Source organism: Streptopelia decaocto, assembly GCF_964273445.1.
Source record: "Streptopelia decaocto genome assembly, chromosome: 11".
In the NCBI taxonomy this organism is placed as follows: domain Eukaryota; kingdom Metazoa; phylum Chordata; class Aves; order Columbiformes; family Columbidae; genus Streptopelia; species Streptopelia decaocto.
Genome location: NC_138666.1, coordinates 3310400 through 3329922, shown reverse-complemented (window position 1 = coordinate 3329922; position 19523 = coordinate 3310400). Strand labels below are relative to the sequence as shown.

General features: G+C 39.1%; 1 protein-coding gene across 7 annotated transcripts in view; it reads right to left on the bottom strand.

Annotated features, from left to right (window-relative positions):
- Positions 1-2065: 2065 nt before the first annotated feature.
- The window catches only part of CHD9 (chromodomain helicase DNA binding protein 9), a 90469-nt gene continuing 73011 nt past the window's right edge, over positions 2066-19523 (bottom strand). For 6 of the 7 annotated variants that reach the window (XM_082062700.1, XM_082062701.1, XM_082062706.1 and 3 more), the window contains 15 exons: positions 19101-19204; positions 18865-18982; positions 18145-18202; positions 17786-17828; positions 17411-17630; positions 17073-17275; positions 15914-16822; positions 13671-13834; positions 12436-12708; positions 11456-11624; positions 10324-10463; positions 9624-9845; positions 8717-8845; positions 6882-6986; positions 2066-5475 (listed from right to left, as the gene is read on the bottom strand). In XM_082062700.1, the coding sequence (XP_081918826.1) occupies positions 4618-5475; positions 6882-6986; positions 8717-8845; positions 9624-9845; positions 10324-10463; positions 11456-11624; positions 12436-12708; positions 13671-13834; positions 15914-16822; positions 17073-17275; positions 17411-17630; positions 17786-17828; positions 18145-18202; positions 18865-18982; positions 19101-19204 (3715 nt within the window). In that variant the 3' untranslated portion in view covers positions 2066-4617. The remainder of the gene's footprint in view (positions 5476-6881; positions 6987-8716; positions 8846-9623; positions 9846-10323; positions 10464-11455; positions 11625-12435; positions 12709-13670; positions 13835-15913; positions 16823-17072; positions 17276-17410; positions 17631-17785; positions 17829-18144; positions 18203-18864; positions 18983-19100; positions 19205-19523) is intronic. The other variant, XM_082062702.1, reaches the window with a different exon arrangement.

Below are 19523 nucleotides of genomic sequence, written 5' to 3'. Positions count from 1 at the left end.
TTGCTGCTGCATTAATAAAAAAAAAATAAAATGAAGTGGTGTACACTTATTTAAGGACTAGGAATTAGAACCTCTGCTGTAAAAAAGCCAAGCTCCTACCACCTGCTTCCAGAAGCTGAGCAGAGATCAAACTGCGTGACGCTGAGGAGCTGACGTGGTTGTTCCCAAATAAAAAGCTTTCTCCTCTGAGAACAGAAAACACGCTAATCGGTCTTGGTGAGCACTGGTGAAATAGATGATGATACCACATCTGACATTACCATCACAAGAATTTCCCAAACCAACCTCACTTAGGCACAGAAGAGTCTGTAAAGGGCTCTTCTGAACGGCACTGTCCTTCCTTCCATGTGCGAGAAGGCCTGAAAAAATATCCTAGACTTAATCTGTCTAACACAAAAATGTCCCTGGCTCCTTTCAAGTAGAGAAATGCCAACTTGACTAATGCTAAATAGTGGTGGTGGTCTTGTTTTGTGTTTTTTTTTAAATAATACATCTGAATGTTAGCTAGCTACAGAACATTCTAAATCAAAGCTAAAATTCAAATTACATAAGTCAAAGTGTTTTGGGGTCATAACCTTGTGAATGGAGATACTTACCTCTATGTACCCCTCCATTTCCAAACTTCAGCCCATCCTGTTTTATTGAAAATCTTAGTTCTTTGTATTCTCAGTGAACAGTGTCCCTAAAATGCTGGGTTAAAAACCGAAACAATCAAAATACTATCATTTCTGGCAGGCTGGAACTTCTGGCAGTAACGAATGATGTGATTTACTGACACCACAAGAGTTAAAATGCACTTCAACACCCTTCCTCCGTGTATACTGTCAGTACTTTCAAAGACCTCTTTCACATTCTTAATTACTAAAAGCTAAAAACCCATTTTCTCCTAAAAGAATAGCTTTCCTCAGGGAAATGTTAACTGATACTTACCTCTGTCATCGGAGACACCCAGCCATCAGAAGTCCTTGCTGTGTCTTTTAACAGAAAAAAATTCATTTTACAAACCATTAGTTAAAAATAAAGTGATAAAGATTTTCTTTCTTACGGAAAGCTATTATTTTTATTTCCTTTTCCTCTAGAAATGACAAAGAAACGATACCACCCATTAGTGTAACATTAGGGCCATTCAGATAAGCCAGGAGAGTTATTTTGTAAATTCCCGTAGCTCCACAAGTCTAATTAATCAGACACCTGTGTCCCAGCCATGTATAGATTTGAAGTGTTGGTCGACCACAGCAGTGTCATCCCACGTTACTAAATAACACTGCAGAATGATTTACTCTGAGACAAAATACAGGACAGGAATTTGCCTGGGACGCCTTGCTAATAGTCTTATCATCATATCCAGATACTGTTTCAAATAAGTTCAAAGGAGTGCAAGAAATTAAACACCAATACTGTGTCCTAGATCATGTGTTCCTGGGAAATAGTTTCATTGAAAAACAGATCTAGTTAATTTTAATTTACAGACTGAAGACAAAATTCAGACTGGAAGAAATAAGGAGGACACGACCGAACCATTCAAGTGCAATGACAGGTTAAAACAAGAAGGCACCTGATAACAAGGAGACAACTCACCTTCAGGAGAAATGTCTGTGCCCTGCATGAAACGGATGAAAAATAATGATAGTAAGTGCTGTGTACATAATTAAAACATTTAGTAAACATGCAGAAAGTAACAGAGAGTTAAAAAGATTCAAAAGGTACTTCACTGCCAATGTACTCACCCTGGAACATTAGATGCGTCATTATTTCAAATTAACTTTGGACCAGAACCCGGACTGCATACTCCTTTCTAACCCTAACTACTGAAGGGCTGGAACAACAGCTTGTTTTGTTAGAAAACAGAATTAGAGGAAACTGATTCCCAGAAAAACTACGCAGTAAACCACGGTCTTGGGCGGGGGGTGGAGTGCCACAGCCTTCACTTGGATTTCTTTTTTTAAAGTTTTAAGAATAATTTCAGTTTTAGAGCTTAACACTGAAACTGAACTTTTGCTGCTGAAAGATACAGGTTTAATTCTTACACAGCATCATTTTCACATATTGAGGCCAACATCATGGGTAGTCAAAGAATATGTTTAATAAAAAATAATTAAACTTCCATTTGCTCTATAGAACATCATAGAAAGTAATTCAATAAATTACAAATGACTTTTTAAGACGCTTGTTCAACTACAGAAAGCAAATTCAGACTACACAGAACACAACTGGCAAATATTGCAAATGTCCAAAAAAAACCTGGACTAAGACTTGGATCATGAAGCCTGAAACAAGGGATAGAAATACAAGGCAATAACAGCTAAGGTTCTTTTAGTAACTACCAACACACACTTTATCATCACCTTGGATATCCTTTTAACTTCAGCATTAGTGTAATTCTACTGAGGTTTCCTTATAACCCTTAACTTTATACAACCGTATTTGCATATAGTTTAGCTGATAGTGGGACATTTTTTTCCCCTTCTGGTTCAAACTGATTAAAAATAAACCAAATATATTATGTTCAAGTCTACACCAGCCTTCATTACTTGGAACTGTAATTGCCTTATTACATAGAAAGAATCACTAGAATGGTAACCAAACTCACTTGACCATAATTAGGAAAATACTTTATTTCATAAATCTGATATAAATTAGGTTTTAGCCACAAGATTTAGGATTTGTTTTGTGGGGTAAGGGTGGGAAGTGATGGTATTGTTGATAGACTCCATCAGCGAGCTAAGTTAATACCTGTTTGTAAAACTTTGGCTATTTCATAGATGCATCCTAGTTAAATAAAAGTGCTATATTACAAAGGGCAAAATATTAAATATGAAATACTTTTTTTTTTATGATGAAGAATTGCTACCCCCTTCTCTTGGCAGTTTTCAATTTTCACTATTGCTAAGACACTGCATGAAGGGCCAAAAATCAGAATACTATTTGGAAAAAGACGTAACCAGCACAATCCAAATGGTACTTGTGTAATTGTGTCATTACATGTAATACTGCTTCTAATCATGGGGCTATTCATTTTGCACATAGAAACTTATATTTCATTGGTAAAGTTCTTGATAAAAAACAACACAGTTGTTTTACTGTACAAGCAAGCAACAGAACTATATCAAAATATACAGTTTGTTTTTTATTTTTTAAAATTTATCCCTTTGTAAAGCTTTTTCAATGACTTCTACTAGTACCTGTATCTATTTTCTCTTAACACTTGCCTATTCTTGGACCGCAAACGATGTAACCAAGGTCAACTGAAGTCCGCAAATGTGGATCTGGGCCTCGACTGTGTCAGAGTAATAGCAGCTTCAGAGGAAGGAGGAATCGTATCACACATCAAATATCAGACAGATTTTATATAGTAAAGGGTTCTAAGGATTTGGACTCAAACAGATGCTTTACGCCCTGTTATTGTGGTTTCTAGGAATAAATTGTCTTCCTTACTATTCAAAGTGCTTTTTCTTTAGTGGGTAACTCAGCATAATATATGAAGTGATAGCCCAATAAGGATTTTAGGTAATATTTAATATTTAGTCAGATTTAAATCTGCAGAGAAGTTCAAAACTATCTATACTTTATTTACCATTTTGAACTGGTAACTCCAGGAGGTTTTATGACATAAAACACAAATAGAAATCTACACAAACAAAGCAAACAAACGATTTTTACATGAAGTATGCAGTGTTGAAAGGTCTTTTCAGTGGCACTTTATGACAGTTTGCCTCTTCTGAGTCTTGGGGAAACTACTCCTCATTTTGGGACTTTGAATTCTGCAGAGGGAGCCCAAAACTTTGCAAGGTGTCAACTAAATAGATCTACATGGTGCCAAGTAGCATGAGATAGGACAGTTTTTGCTTTAATCTCCCCTCACTGCCGTCCAAGAGAACAGCTGTAATAAGGGGGAGAAGAAACCCAAAAACCAGTCTTATCTCAAATAACTCAGATTTGAACATGATATACAGGATGTCTTAAAAAAAACAAAACAAAACCTGAAAACAAGTAATAGAAACCAATGTAAACGTCCTAAACTAACTCAGCTGAGGTAACAGGTAGCCAGTTTAATTGGCTGACTGGGAAAAATTTATCTTTTTTTAAACACACTTGTACCTGAATTGGAAACAGCAGTGCATCACAACACTAGAGCATTTTCATGTAATTAAAGCAATGGATGGTGATGTAGATTCTACAGCTTTCATGACATTCATTAGCTGCCCAAATTATTGCTGAGTTTTGATCTGTAAATTATAAGTGTCAAGGAGGCTGTAAAACTATATTCAAATTAAATCAATAATATGCATAAAGTATTCTGTGTTCACTGCAAATATATTAAATATACAGCTCTTACTTGAGCATTATTTTCATAAAATTAACCCCCCAACAAAATTATAATGCCTTTTGTTGTAATTTTACACCATTGTGTATTTGATAGTACATACAAGTTCAGAAACTTATGAACTTCAAGAAATATTACATGCAAAACGTCTCTGAAAGCAGTTTGCACTTCTAAACAAATACTGAAATGTTCGGTCAGTAAATCATTGATGCACTCAACACTGGGTTATTTACAATGAAATAATTAAAGAATAAATTCAAAATCAGTTTATAATTTAAGTGCAGAGTCTGGGGTCAGTCTTCATCACTAGAATCTGAATCCTCAGATGAAGACGATGTACTATCAGATCCAGATGAAGCATCTGCTTTCTCTGAACCCTCATCTGTGCTGTTTTCATTGTGAGAGCTTGGCTCTGTTCCCCCTTTGTCTTCCTGATCTCTAACCCTGGAATTTTCCTCCTTTTCTTCTGTGGGCTTGGCTGAGCCTGTGTCATTGCTTTCACTGTTCTGTACATCAAAAATATTAGACTGAGACAAAGCTGGGATATGAAGATTAAGGCCTGGAGTGAGAAGCATCCCTGGGTAAAGTATGTTGGACAAAAGTAATGGGTTAAGAGAGAGAGGATTGGCAGCCGCAGCAGCAGAGGATGTCGAAGGAGAACTTGAAACAGAGTTTTCACCGCCAGTATCCGTATTTTGGTCTTCTGTCCTTTCTTTCTTTATATCTGCCTCCTTTGAATCGCTTCCCTTTTTTTCCTCCGAAAGAGGTTCTGTAGACTTGGCCAGAAGTCCTCCCATGCCCAGCAGGTTTGGTAACCCAGCCATCCCCGACAGCAGCATGGGGAACATGGCAGCCACGTTCTTCGCTTCTCCTCCGGCCGCTAAGCCGGCCGGCATTCCCATTAATCCTGCCGTCACCTGCAGCGACTGCAGGCTCTGCAGGTTTTGCTGTAGGGCCTGCAAGCTGGGCAGATCCACGCCCGGGATTAAGCCGTTGGCCAGCAGAGGGTTCACCGACACACTGGCGGCCGTGGCCGCCGCCGCAGCCGCCTTGGCAATCTCACTTTTGGGGCGCCTGCCCCGCCGGCTGACTTCTTCCCGCACCACGGGGCCGGTGAGAATACGGTCAAACATACCTTCGGGAAGATACCCCTGCAAGAGACACAGCGCCTGTTTTTAGGATTTTGAGATGGATAAGTAAAAGTAAATGGCAAGCCAAGCGTACAGTAACAGTGCCAGAGATTCCTCTGGTACACTCGCACCACAGCTGGATGTCCAGACAACGCACCGGGATTTGTGGTGACTTTGTGCTACCACATCTCAAAGGTCTCAAGGCCCATTTCCACAGCCAGGTCTGCACAGGTTTCTCCTCCCACCCTCCACTAACTCATCCCTACAGGTTTTTTGCAGATCAAGCCAAATACAGCTAATGAGAGGAGCAACCTCAATTTAAGATCTAACCCAGCATTGCTTTGCAATATTACCACATCCCAATTGTTTGGCAGTTTAATTAAAAAAACTACTCAGTTTAAAGCTAAATACAAATGTGTGATTGCACACAGACCAATAATCTCGGAGCCCTTTTTATTACTGTTAGTGTCTGTTTAATGTCCTCATATTTCACCTCATCTATAAAATTAAGAAAAAAACAGTAAAAACCTCAGGCCAAATTAAAATGAAATTCAGTGCACTTCTCTTTTCAGGGCTTGCACAGTAGTACTTCACCTGTGTAAGCCCTCCTGCCTAGTGATGAAGAAAGAACTGTAACAGACACTAATATTATTCTCTTTGAAATGCACTGTCTCAAAAATTCATCTTAAAAATGGCAATAATAGGATCAACTATTACACACCTCCACATTACAACATCCTCTTCTTTCCCCAGCAAATATCTCTAATTTAAACTAGCCTAATACAATTAGAGAAATTCAGAACTAATGCTCTGTTCTTCTCTCCTGCAGATCACTTAAATTCTAGCATAATTCTGCTATTATTTATACCTTGATTCACTGCACTCTAATCTTGTTCCTAGTTACCCGTTTTGGTACCAGAATGTCCCACAAGGGTACTGGAGACACTGGCATTTAGGACTTCCCAGAAAGATTACAAGTTCTGTGGACAGTCAACTAGAAAAAATTAACATTGTAATTTTTTTGTCAGAGGCTGAAGGTGTAGTGTAAATAAAATACTTCTGATATGATCTAGTAGGTGAGGAAACAGACTTCACAAGAATATTCTGTGGGCTACTACTCCTAAAAACCCCCAAGGCTACATTTATGAGATGAGAAAGTCAGAGTATTATAGCACCTTCAACCAAATCTCTAATTCGGGGTTGTCAGGCGCTGTCCCCCCTTCCCTCTCACTCACAGCTGTGCCAGCAAACCAGCCCAGGGAACCGAGCTGGCACAAAAACAGTAACGCTGACTGACTCACATTCCACATTTAATATAGTACCAGAAATGCAAAGCCTGCCTTTTGGCATGCCTTTTTTCCCCGTTTGACTTGTTTGTTTTTAAGATACATTTCATATCACAATTACGTCACTCTGCAAATACTCACAGACTGTTTCACAACTTCTCCCCATTCAGGAGCCACTCCGTACTCTGGATTTTCTTTCAAGAACCTGCACAAATCCTTCAGAGGTGGAGCAAAAGCACCCCCCACCTGAGAAGCAGAAGATAGAATTCCGTTAGGAAATACTTTTCATTCGATAAAGGTAACATTCCTACCTGACACTGCTCCATTCTTGCCTTTTGTAGAAAACGATATAAATAAAGTCTCACTCTGAATTACCAATGAGAATGACAGTTTTTGACTGTTTCCTGGTAGTATATATGAGATACTCTCCATTTGTTTTAAATCTGATAAAGCTGAACTCATCTATTAAAACAGTAGTCTGCAAATTCAGTACTTGACATTCCTACCGATGTTTAATATCAGAGTTTATTTAGACATAGAACGAATGGAAGAGCAACCACATGAGCAAGACAACAACAGTGGTACAAGTATTATCAAGAAGGTTGTAAGGACAATCTTGTTAAACTCTTCCTTTATCCACTAAATAATTTCTATTCTATCATTTCAGTTGAGTTCTGAAAATACTTCCATTAAGAGAATACTGCTCTTGTGAAATTATTTCTTGTATTTTTTTCATGCGAAAAAGGGCAAGTTAAGATTGCTAGACAGCATGTCCTAATAAAATCTTCTAAGTGGGAAAGTAAGCTTTCTAATTAATCAGAAGAATTTAATGGATTCAGAAAAGAAAGGTGAAATAGTTAAAAGATGAAAAAAGAATTCCAGTTTCTCAGCTTTCTCTATAAACTGCAACTTAAACTCACATTCTCTAGGCTACTTTTGGTGTGTCCCGCCCCAGCTACTAAACGTATAACTGAACTAAAGAAGAAAATGAGATAAAATGCGTTTAGTAATTCAGAGAAGTTGGGGACAGGTTATAAATGGGAAAACTGAGGTTACCAAAGTAACAGAGTCTAACTATGGTGTGGAAACTTATTAGAGAAAAAAGCCATCATGAAACCAGGCTGCTACAGCAAGAATAGATCCAACCTCTCACTCCTTGATCACAGACTCTGATGAGATTCCTCTGCAGAGCTGCTGTCTCTATGCATTGAGTAAAGGCTCAAATTCTGCTTCACTCTTCTCTACAGATGCAAAAAGCTTCTGACCTCGACACAGCAGCATAAAACCATGTCCTGCTTTCCTTGCACCTGCTCTCTAACTTTGATCCCCTGTCCAAAAATCAGAATTCAACACCTGATCTCCCATCTTCCACTGCTGGGATTTTATACAAGAATCCCCCTTCTCCCCTTCCCCTATTGCACTCCTGTTTAAGCCAGCAATACGATTCGCAACAGATATTTTACTGGTGAACCATAATGGCCAAATGCCAGAGATAATTGGAAAAAGCAAAATAATCCAGTACACAGGATTTAAGCAATTCCAGTGGACAAAAGTTTCTATCAAGGATGCACTACCAACATAATTTGTCAAAAGTAGTAAAGCGAAGACGTACACAACATTTGCAGCTTCTGAGAATGTTGCTATTTTGATCAGAACAACATATATTTTGATGGCCACGCCTCTATATTAGTCAATGGCACAAATATTGCAATATAGTGTTGAATTCTATCTATAGAGTGTCCAATTCTATCTGAACATAAACCACATGGAAGTTTCTAGCCATATCTTAGATATTTTCATAGTTGCAAAACACTTCCTAGAAGATTGTCATTGACTTTCTTGCTCTATGCCAAAGCCTTAAACCAAAAACCTTTCATTTGCACACAGTATTTTAGCAAGTGTAATATTACGGAGTTCTTCTTTTCAAGTAACTTTTCATTTGAGGAACATTGGAATGGGAACAGTAATGTAAGTACCTTTCTGGCGTTTCTTCTATTTATGAGCTGAACACGTTCTTCACCGGTCAAACTATTAACGTCCAGTTTATTAGGATTTCGACAACGGTGTCTTTTTTGTTTGGGCCTCCCATCGTGCAGCTGCATCCTCTGTTATAAAGGAATTAAAAAACCCCACAATTATCTTCCTGATAAAAGTGTTTTAAAAAATGTAAGATATCTGTGCATTCTCTTGAGTCAGGCATTCATTTGAAGTCCTCTTCAATTTCAGAAATATTTTAGTAACAAAAGTAACTCACTAATCATAATCATATAATAAGCAGTCCAGCAGACTGCACTAAATCGTCTCTCTGATGCCTCTACCCATTGCTTTGTTTTAATACTTATTTAGTTTTCGACAATGCTTTAACTGCCAGGAATGTTGCTACTATTTCATATAATAACATCTTTATGGAAAAAAATAAGCTTGTTATTCCAGACATCATAAATATTATTTTCTTACATTCTGTTCAACATTAACAAATCTCAGACTCAGAGGTAAAATGAGAACATCATACCCACACAAACATCACCACCACAGCACTGTATGTAGGTATGAGATACATCCTACACAGCACTAAATATGCTCCTACACATTTTCAGCTCCCGTCACCAGTATGATGGTAATATGAGTTTCATTATCTGAGATTTTTTTTTTAATCCTAGGTGAGATTAGATCAAATGTCTTTAGTATTGCTTTTCTTGGCAATTCCATTTGTGATGGACAAGGAAGGCTTGCAGAGCTCAAATTATGTAAAAAGAAACCAGCATTTTCCTTTTCCTAAACAAAATATCAAAACAAAGAAAAATTCCATGTAGCACAGAATACACACTGAAATACATTTTATGAGTAATGTTCTAGTATTTAGATAAAACAGAGAATACTCACAGGAATACAAGCTCCTGAATCTTCAACATATCCAGGATGTTCTTTAAGCCACCTTTCTAAATCTTTTCTTTTTGGGGCATCATCACCTGCAAGCCTCGTGCCATCTTTCAGGTTAATAACGGGCACTGGGCTCTCAGCATCCAGCACGCCCTGGGACTGCGCGTACGGGAGCACCGGGTTCATTCCTGCAGCCACGGGGCACGAGTTGATACCTGGATTAACCTGGAGAAATTCCAAACATGCAACTGAGTTCTCCACAGAAAACAAACCACCACAATTACTTCACATATGATACAATGAAGGCCACAGTCCAGCAGATCGTTGTGCAGACACCAAGACAGGTCCCTTTCCATCACTGTACCATCAGGTCCTGTGACAGATGTTACAGGAAAGGATGCCAGAAAGCACCGCTAGGTCAAATATCAAGTTTTTAATAATATGTTGTTAATTACACCAAAACTAGAATTAAACTTACTTTTTGAAAACAGTTATCAATATTTAAAATACCTAATATTTAAGAAATCTGTACCAACTCCCACGCGTGTAGACATAAACCGTCTGTGAGCCATTTCAGAAAAAAACCAACCTAATAGCTTTGAGCAATAAAGTTTTTGTTTTATGTTTACAGCTGGTTATGCTCAGTGAAGGCACTGACAGTAATTTGGACCTTATTTTTGGATATAAAATCAAGTTTACTTACATGATTAGGCTGTTTATTTCTGTTCATAAAGAGGACATCAACTCCCTCCACATTCTTCCTTCTCCCTCTTCTCTTCTTGACTGCAGGCTGACTGTCAGCTACGACTCCATTGGCACTGGCTGTTAAGTGACTGGAAGTACCTAAATTAATGATGCAATAGAATTAGTGTCAGTTGTGTGAGTCATTTTACAACAAGAAACATCTGAATAAAAAAAGGGAATAAAATTACTTGAAACAGTGCCAGTACATATAATTTCTACATGTAATATCTAACAGAAATTGCCTGTTTTATTACTGTTTGAAACACCATTAATATCAAGCTCTGAAACGCCACTCTGCTGTGGAAGTTGCCTATTACCGCCTCCTACCCCCTCCAAATAAATCTGTACAGGCAGGAAAGCTGTTAAAAACTGCTGATACCACACACGTGCTCAGAGGAAGACATCCCAAAATACATATTTATAACAAGATCTTAGTGGTATGTTGCAAAAGAACAATTAAATACAAAATACAATTGAAGGGTAGTATATTTTTACAGGAAATGCTCTCATCCACCTATGTATGCGATCTCAACAAACTGCAGTAATTTGATCAGAAACTGGCTTAAATCAAGCACCCAATGCTAATGATTTCAAATATTTATTCCATATTTTAATTGCTCACTTTAGGCTCATTTTTATTTGTCAGTGTACACCTTACCTATAAGCCAGAAATTGGTTCTAGACTATTGTCCTCCATTGTTTCCTTACAAGAGGGACCAAAAAGAATGTGGGAAGTCCAAATTGACACAGGCATAAGTCTGGAACTCTACATCCTTACTTACAAACTAGCCACAGTAAGTTCTGATTTAAACTGATTCCCATCAGTGTAGAGTGATGCACTTCAGAGAATTATTAAAACCTTCTCGGGGGGTGTTCGTAATGGCATCCTTCTAATAAATGAACATTACAGAACTGACAAGCTCATACATCAGCCGAGGTGCCCAGTTTCACTAACACACTGCAGAGAATACCCCCAGACTGCAGTGTAGCACAAAAAACATCACAAACATCTCTCTCCAGCACCTGTGCATGAAGACCAACAGAAGACGACATTTTATCCTGACCCTTATGGCCCCTGACGTTTCACGTACCTGATTCGGGAAGCGATTTGGGGAAGGTGACAAGGCTGGTTTCTGAAGCGTTCTGGAGTTCGCGCAGCCGAGCCAGGTATTGCTGCTGTCCCAGCGCACCTTCCTCGCTTTCAAACGGCCTTTTCTGAGACAGTCCCTGCTTCTGAAAAGTCAATTTCAAACCACCTTCCTGTTAAATAAATGCCAGGGTTAGAAGAGTCTCTTCTGAAGCAGAAATGACTACTACACAATCAGGATGCTCGCATACAAACAGTTATTCCAGAAGAGTTGAGGAAGAATGAAAACATCGTATTAGACCTTAAAACAAGCCTTGGGTCTCCTCCATGTGAAGAAGAAATCTGAATAGAAATTTTGTGGAGTTGCTTCTATGAATATAAACTTTAAATTATCTGCTATCTTAACTGAAAAATTCAGACACTGAACAGCTGTCTAGCGCTCTAATCTAGTCCTAAAGAAATGCCAAACCCAGTTACAAGAGGAAGTTTTCATACATTTTTATGTGCTACTAACAGGCCTCAAACCGTAGATAAGAAAAATGTTTAAAGCTTCCAGCTTGCACTTAAACTGGGAAATTCACCTATAGCCCTCTAAAAGGCCATGTAATAATCAAGTGCTTGCTGGATAGGCCATGCTGAAATGTTTAAAAAAGCCAAAGAGAAATACCTTTTTTGCTAACTAGATTTCTTAGAAACAGCATAAAACATGCTGAGAAGCACCAGAACGGCAAAATTTCAATCCAGAGAAACAATAATGATTCCTTCCAGGGGCTTATGCAAATAAAATAAAACAATAAAACCCAAACCAAACCCAAAAAAACAAACCCAAACCCCAAACACTCAATGCCCAGAAGCAGCAGACCCAAATACCCACAAACAAGTGTGTGAAGGGAGTGAGAGTGAGAGCAGGCAGCCACTTGCAGGTAAAGCATGCCGCAACACCGCAATCGCAACCAGGTCCTAGGGCAATAAAAATAAACATACGTCATTGATTTTCACTGTAAACTCCTTTTCTCGTACATGCTTCTTCACCTTTGACATCTGCGGTGACTGATCGTATTCTTCTTTCAGCCCCGCGAGGGGGGGAGTGGGTGCGCTGGGCTCGCTGTAATCGGCGGCTGCCCCGGGGCTGTCCAGCAGTTTGGTTGTGTAGAACGAGGCCACCGTGTTGCTGTCGTAGCTCCGTCTGGCTGAAGGCCATTTACCTTTCAACACCGTTTGACAAATACTGTCAAGGCGGTTAATCATAACTCGATCCTAAAACAACAGAGGAAATATGAGAGTAATGCTTACCAACACTGCACACATTGCTTTTATGTTTTATCTTCCAATTCTAGAAAGAAGACAAATCATAATATTTTTAATCACTGGACTTGGACTTAAGATTTTAAGTTCCTGGGTTTGTACCAATGTAGAAGTTTGTAAAAGCCACCTGTGTACTTAATTTCACCACCTGTAAAAAATACACACTCAACTATACAGGGCCTGAAAATGCTTGAAACATGTTATTTCACTGATTTTTAAAGAAGAGATACAGAAACTACCAAAGTAGTATGTGTAGGTCTGGTTTTGACTTACTATAGCACGGTCTCAACCTGTGAGCTGCACCAGATTTTATGTGTCAAACAGTGTTCATAAAACTACATCTACAGGCTTTTATTCCCATCTTACTTCAGCTTTTGAAACCATGTTATTCCTCAGTCATGGTCTTTAGACACCGGACACAGATTTGACTTCACACACCTGTATAACACATAGATTGAGTTCTAGTAAACTCAGCTAAATACATGTAGACTCCAAAAACTACCAGGTGTTCTGATAATTTCAGAGTGCAGTTACATGACAAATAAAAAATGTGAACACTAAAATAACCTGTTCTGTAAGCAAGCATGTTTCTGCCAAGTTCAAGGCCCTCCCCTATATTTAAATAAGTTTGATTTTTTTCACTCTGAACATCATTACACCTCATAAATTATCTCAACTTCATCAACTATCTCAACTTTTTCCCCATGTGAACATCCTCTTTTACAGATGCAACTATACAACAGAGCTACAAAATGCTTTGTCATAATTTTACTATAACTTACCACAAACAAAATTCTTGTTTTTCCAAGATCTCCCCACAACTCGGTGGTACGGTTTTAACGTTTTTAACTGAACGGTCACACCACAACCCACCTTCTCCTACAGCTTTGGTTTTCAAAGTATCATAAACTTGCCTTTGGCCAGTAGGATGCAGCCAACATGTATCCGCCTTGCAGGAGGTAACTGGAATTCGGTGTCCCGTTGTTCATCTGGAAACTGTCCTGCGTCTCGTCTTGTGTTGTACTCAGAGAGGCCACACTCTCTTCATCATACGCTTTTATATGCGGGGTTCCTCCTGCTAAATAGAAACACCAGCATCATTTGATGTAATAAACAATTTGAAACATCACTGTAAAAGCTTCAGGTGAATAAAACAAAGAACAATGTTCAGAGGAAGTCCAAACGCAAAGTTAAACCAAAGAATTAATCTGTTTGTTTTTCCAGGATGATTGCAGATCTTTTTCTAGGCATGCAAATTCCACATGTGCTCATGGTAATGTTTCAACAGCGTAATGTATCAAACACCTAGCTATTCGAAAACAGACAGGCTTCAGACTAATCTGATTGTCCTCACTTTAATATATTTCCTTTGTAAGCCAACATGCACTAAAACATTGAATTAAATTGAAACTAAAAGTGTCACTGGAACATAGCAAATCTATTGGGGTAATACTTCAAAAAACCGCCCCATTTTATTTACTGGATGGAATGCTGGATGTTCCACATCTTAACACATATGTCTGCATCATCTAATTTTTAAAGTTTTAATCACAGAGTATTTGTCCCTAGTATCTTTCCAGCATGTCCTCTGACTTCCCTTTACGTCTCATTATTACTTTACTTTGGCCCCCATCCAGAAAACAACGTAGGTTTCACTATGACATGAGGAAACAGCCTGAAGCTAAGAGAGAAAAAAAAGTGCTGCCTGAAAAGGTAAATACTACATCAGCACAATGAGTAAGAGTATTGAAGGACAATCCTACAGAACTCAAATTTGTCCTAAACAATAGCGACGCATTGACTCATCTGACACAATTTAGCTCTCCTTTAAAAGACGTTTCAAAGGACAGAGGCATGGCAATGCTCCACGATCACTGCACAATATATGAAATAAAAACTGGGCTTAAAATGACTATGCAGAGAAAGTCAGAAGAACTTTTCAGTGTTTATCAACCTCTTCAACACCAAGCTACAGCAAATCAGCCACTAACAGAAAGGCTGAGTGATGTACGAGACTCTGCAATCTGAGGATGGCACAATGACTCACCTGAACAGACTGGGCTGGCACAAAGTGAGCCTAATATTTGGACGTGTAGCACATGTTACAGGATCCACCATCTAGATCTAAATATTTATGTCATATAAGCATTCTTCTTCTCTCACTGTTTTAATGTTTGCACGCAACTGTTTCCTCTGAAATATCCTTCCACTACTACAGGCAGCAGCATCTCAATCACATCATTTCACTTGCCCAGTAAATAAATCCTATGGTTTCCATTTGCCATTTCCACAGACTAAAAGATCCATCTGATTAGCAAAACACCTTTTTCTCTAAGGTACTGGGAAAAAAAAAGCTTATTTACTCCCGCTGTAATCCCACATCTTTTGTTATTCCACAGCAGAGAGTTGTACATTCTGAGTTTCAATGGGGCAAGAGCAGAGGACACTTTATAAGGAATGTATTAAACAAGGATTGGTTGGTTTATTAAAAATTTTATATCACTTCACTGAAGTTTTTGCTGTTATGTTGAAGCATCCAAAAGTGTCTCTGTGTTATTTGGTCCTATGCTCTATAATCGCCTCAGTCTTTCCTAAGCAGGTACATGTTTTGAAGTGTTTAACTGTTCTAAGTTTTCAGTGCAAGTACACTGCTTGGCCACCTCCAGTTTCCAAAAAAAGCAGCTTACATTACTTGGACAGAAGAAAGCTTGCAGATTTCATGAAAACACAATAAGGAAGCTACAAAGACAGGTGAGCAGAAGTGGAAAAAACAAACAGGGAAACCAAAAGATTCTCTAGGAAGAAAAGGGAACAGTAGTAGGGAATTTGCAGTATATATATATATATATAGAGAGAGAGAGAGAGAGAGAGATTCTATTTCCAGAACACATGAGCCATTCAGTTCTCGTCCCACACGTGAACCACACGCACAGTGACCTGGCCTAGTGAATCAGTCAGCAAATCCCAAGTACCTCATCCAAGGCACTGTATGAAACAAAGAAAGCGGAGTATCCCTGCAATCCTTCCCAGTCACTTGAAGAATCAAGCAAATATGTTTACTTTCGTCAGATTTAACATCCTTTTTAAATTTTTTTTCCATTAAGAATAAACTCGTTCAGTTTAAGAGCATATGGCAGAAATACGACTACACACATACCACGCTTCTGTGTCTCCTCTTCATCGCTATCACTCTCTTCAGATGATGACGATGACGACGATGATGAGGAGGAGGATGATGACGAGGAGGATGAAGATGCTGAAGAACAAGATGAAGACGATGAAGAGCTAGAGCCTGATCGAGAGTGTGAACAAGATGAGGAAGACGAAGAGGATGAAGAAGATGACCTGGAAGAACATGATGATCTATCTGAGTCAGAGTCTGAGTCAGAGCTGGAGTCAGACCCCCTTTTGCTGACCCTCTGTTTTTTGGAAGCCGCGTTTGGAGTTAGCGGCTCTGTCCTTGCAGCCACCATGCGCCTGTCTGTCTCTGTCCTCACGCTGGGTTTGTGGTCGGCATTTTGCATTGGTGTGCCGTTTCTTGGACTCAGAGGTTCAGATTTCATTACTGTCTGTGTCTCCTCTGTAGACATAGATTCCTCTTCAGAAGACTGAAGATCCTCTTTCAGGTTTTCGTTTTTAGCTTTTGTGTCCTCAAAAGCATTCACTTTAGCATCCGACAATCTTGACTGAGGTGTCAGAGGAGAAGCAGATAATGCCATCTGGTACTGATGCAGGAGTGGAGTAGAAGTCCTTGAGAGTGCCACTTTATTTTGATTATAGTTCCTCTGGGCAGACATAAACGAGAGTTCAGGGTCACGAAGAATATGATAATCCGTCCTACTAACTCCATGTTTAGCAGCTCCAATAAGTAAATCCCTGTCATGAGTCCCACACTCCCACCAGACAGGTAAGTCTGGGTTTGGCTGGCATAGTTTTAGCCGTTCGAACAACTGTGGGTGTCTAAGAGCCTGTTCTCGCACCTTCCTTAGGAGCTCAATGCGATACAAAGTCCGAGAAGCACGTTCCTCTGTAATTGGTTGGATAAAAATGTTTGGGTCTACGAGTTCTGTAGTAGAACAAAACAAAGGTGAGAATCTGGCAATAAAAACCCACTGCACATCAATACTAGAAGTAGATGGCTTTAATCCGTTCATATATGTTTCCCCATTATGAGCTTTTAATTTTACACTTACCATGTTTCCTTTTTGCCTTCTGCCCCATTTTTATTTTGCAACACATGAAAGTAAACCCTTTTCAAGATAAGCACTGGCAACAGCAATTAAAGATAAAACCAAAGTAAAAACATATACACCCACCTTCTTTTGAGGGGAGACGACAGACTCTCCGGCACATGGACATAAACGCATACAAGTACTTCTCCAGGCTCTCGTCGGTTTTCTTGTGCAGTCGAGCCATCGCTCGAAATTTGGTCCAGTCAAACCGTCCCCTTTCAGGATCAAACACCACACCAAATGTGGACACAACTCTGTAGAAGTCGGCTTCTTCTCTTCTCGTCCATCTTGATCACCAAGAAAAAAATGAATTGAAATCCTGTCATTTTCTTCACTTATTTCACACTGCTAGCAATTATTATTTCTTCAATATTTTTTATATCGGGATGTATTAAAAATGTGTATTTGCACACTGCAGGTACCTTTGCTGTCTTTCAATCTTAGCAGCCATCTTTGGATTCAGAGCAGCTTCTTCATATGGAGGCTGCATCATACTGGTTTGTATTGGGAAAGCAGGCTGGATCTGCTGGGCCTGCCGATTTTTACTCGTTCGTTGATAAGCTGTTATTAGGCGGCGAAGACGTGTTGTTAAGGCAGACTGAGTGGGCCAATAGATTTTGTCTCCTTCCATCATTTGTCCATCTATATTAAAACAAAGTCACAGGAAACACAAGTTAATAATTGCTGATGCCGGTGGTTCTACACTAGGCAATCTAAATACATTTTAGCTGAGGGTCAGGAGAAGGAAATAATTCAAATCAGATTGAATGGGCTCAGACTTGAATATGTATATTTACCTCCATCTGCTATTACTAGATCACCCGGGGATGAAACATCATCCTGTCGAAAAACGGAAGGGAAGCAAAATTAAAAACGTAACCCCTCTCCAGAAACTTAGGTTCAACTTAAATCTTATAGACAACTCATAAATATGACAAAGAGTGAGAGTAACACATATTTTAGACAAATGGTTAACAAGGCATACAACAGAACTATACAATAACTCCCTCCCATTCCCCCCAGCTGCAGAAAGACATGGAATAAGTTCTCGCAATTTAGAAAAAGATAGAAAAACTCAGTAATTTGCTCAAAGAAAAGGTGGAAGTATTACATTCTAAGTGTGTTAAAAGGAGCTATTAATAGGTGCCTACTATACCTCTATGTCATCTTTAAACAATGCTGGTGCTGGTTTATATTCTGGATCTTCTACATCCCTGTTAAAATTTCAACACAAAGGAACCCATCTTAGTAACAGTTTAGAAGTCCTTACACTCTTTTCAATTAAGCAAAATTCATTTAATTAGATATACTGTATTTAATTTTCTACAAGAAACAACAAAAACATTTCAAGGCAGCTTTGGCTTGAATCTCGTCCCCCCCCCCCAGTTCGCTCTCTCATTCAAAGATGTTCGTTATGATCGCAGCTGCTGACCCCACTGATGAAGTGATGAATAGAAGCATTTCTCATGCTGGCAGTTACCAGTAATACTCTAACTGGTCTCCTGGTGTCACTGGTTAGCTACACAAGACTCATAGGCCACGCTGACACAGCTGCAATCAAGCTAAACAGGTCTGTAGCACTTTGCCTCTGAAGGATTTTGCACTTGAGTGTCTATTTCTGACACAGCAACACACGGTAGAGCCCTGGTTAACAACAGGTTGCTGCACTTTTCCTTTAACTGTGAAATCCCACACTTCAATGGCTGTTACACTGTTCCTAACTGTTTTCCACTCTGTGGGAGTAAAATCCAAGTAGTGTTCTTCACAACAATGACACCAAATAGTATAAAACCAGTTAAGAAGAAAACAAAGTACAACAGATAAATTCAGTCTTTAAGGCCCCAAAACATTCATGCTCAGTTTTAAGTGCTCATACCCATCCATATAATCATTTGCTCTCTGTTCGGCAGCAACTGCTTTTTCATCTGGCTTGCCAACCCTTTCCAAGAAGCACAGTGCTGGGTCTGCCCTGATAGTGTTGTATTTTTCATAACCTATAAAGGAAAAAAAAGCGGCACAAATTCACTTTCAGAGGGAGCTATAAAAAACTGACTGTAGGCTGTTTATTCTGAGGGGTGGGGAAGTGCATGTGTAGTCATCCGTATTACTCACCGTGTTTAAAAACTCCAATGAGAAGGGATTTATCTGCTTCTGCGTCCCACCACTCGGCAGGAACTTCAGAGTGATCTGGCTCAGGGACCCAAACATCAATTTCACTGCGGAGAATCACCAACAGCACAGCAACATCAGTAACATTCAGAGGAAGAAACACATCTTTATTTTCTCTTTGTACATTCCTACTTTCTGCGGGATTTTTAGACTTCTCTCTTCAGGCTTTCTGAATCAAATTAAAACTTTCCATCTACCACAAGCTCCCGTAGCAGTGAGTTATGAATTTCCAAATGGCAATACTTCCATTAAAAAAAAACGGAATGTACAACACATGACTAAAAGCGTGCATAAAGGGACAGGAAACCCCGCCAATTAGAAAGCAAAGCATATAATTCTTTCACTCATTTTTTAAGCCTATTTGAC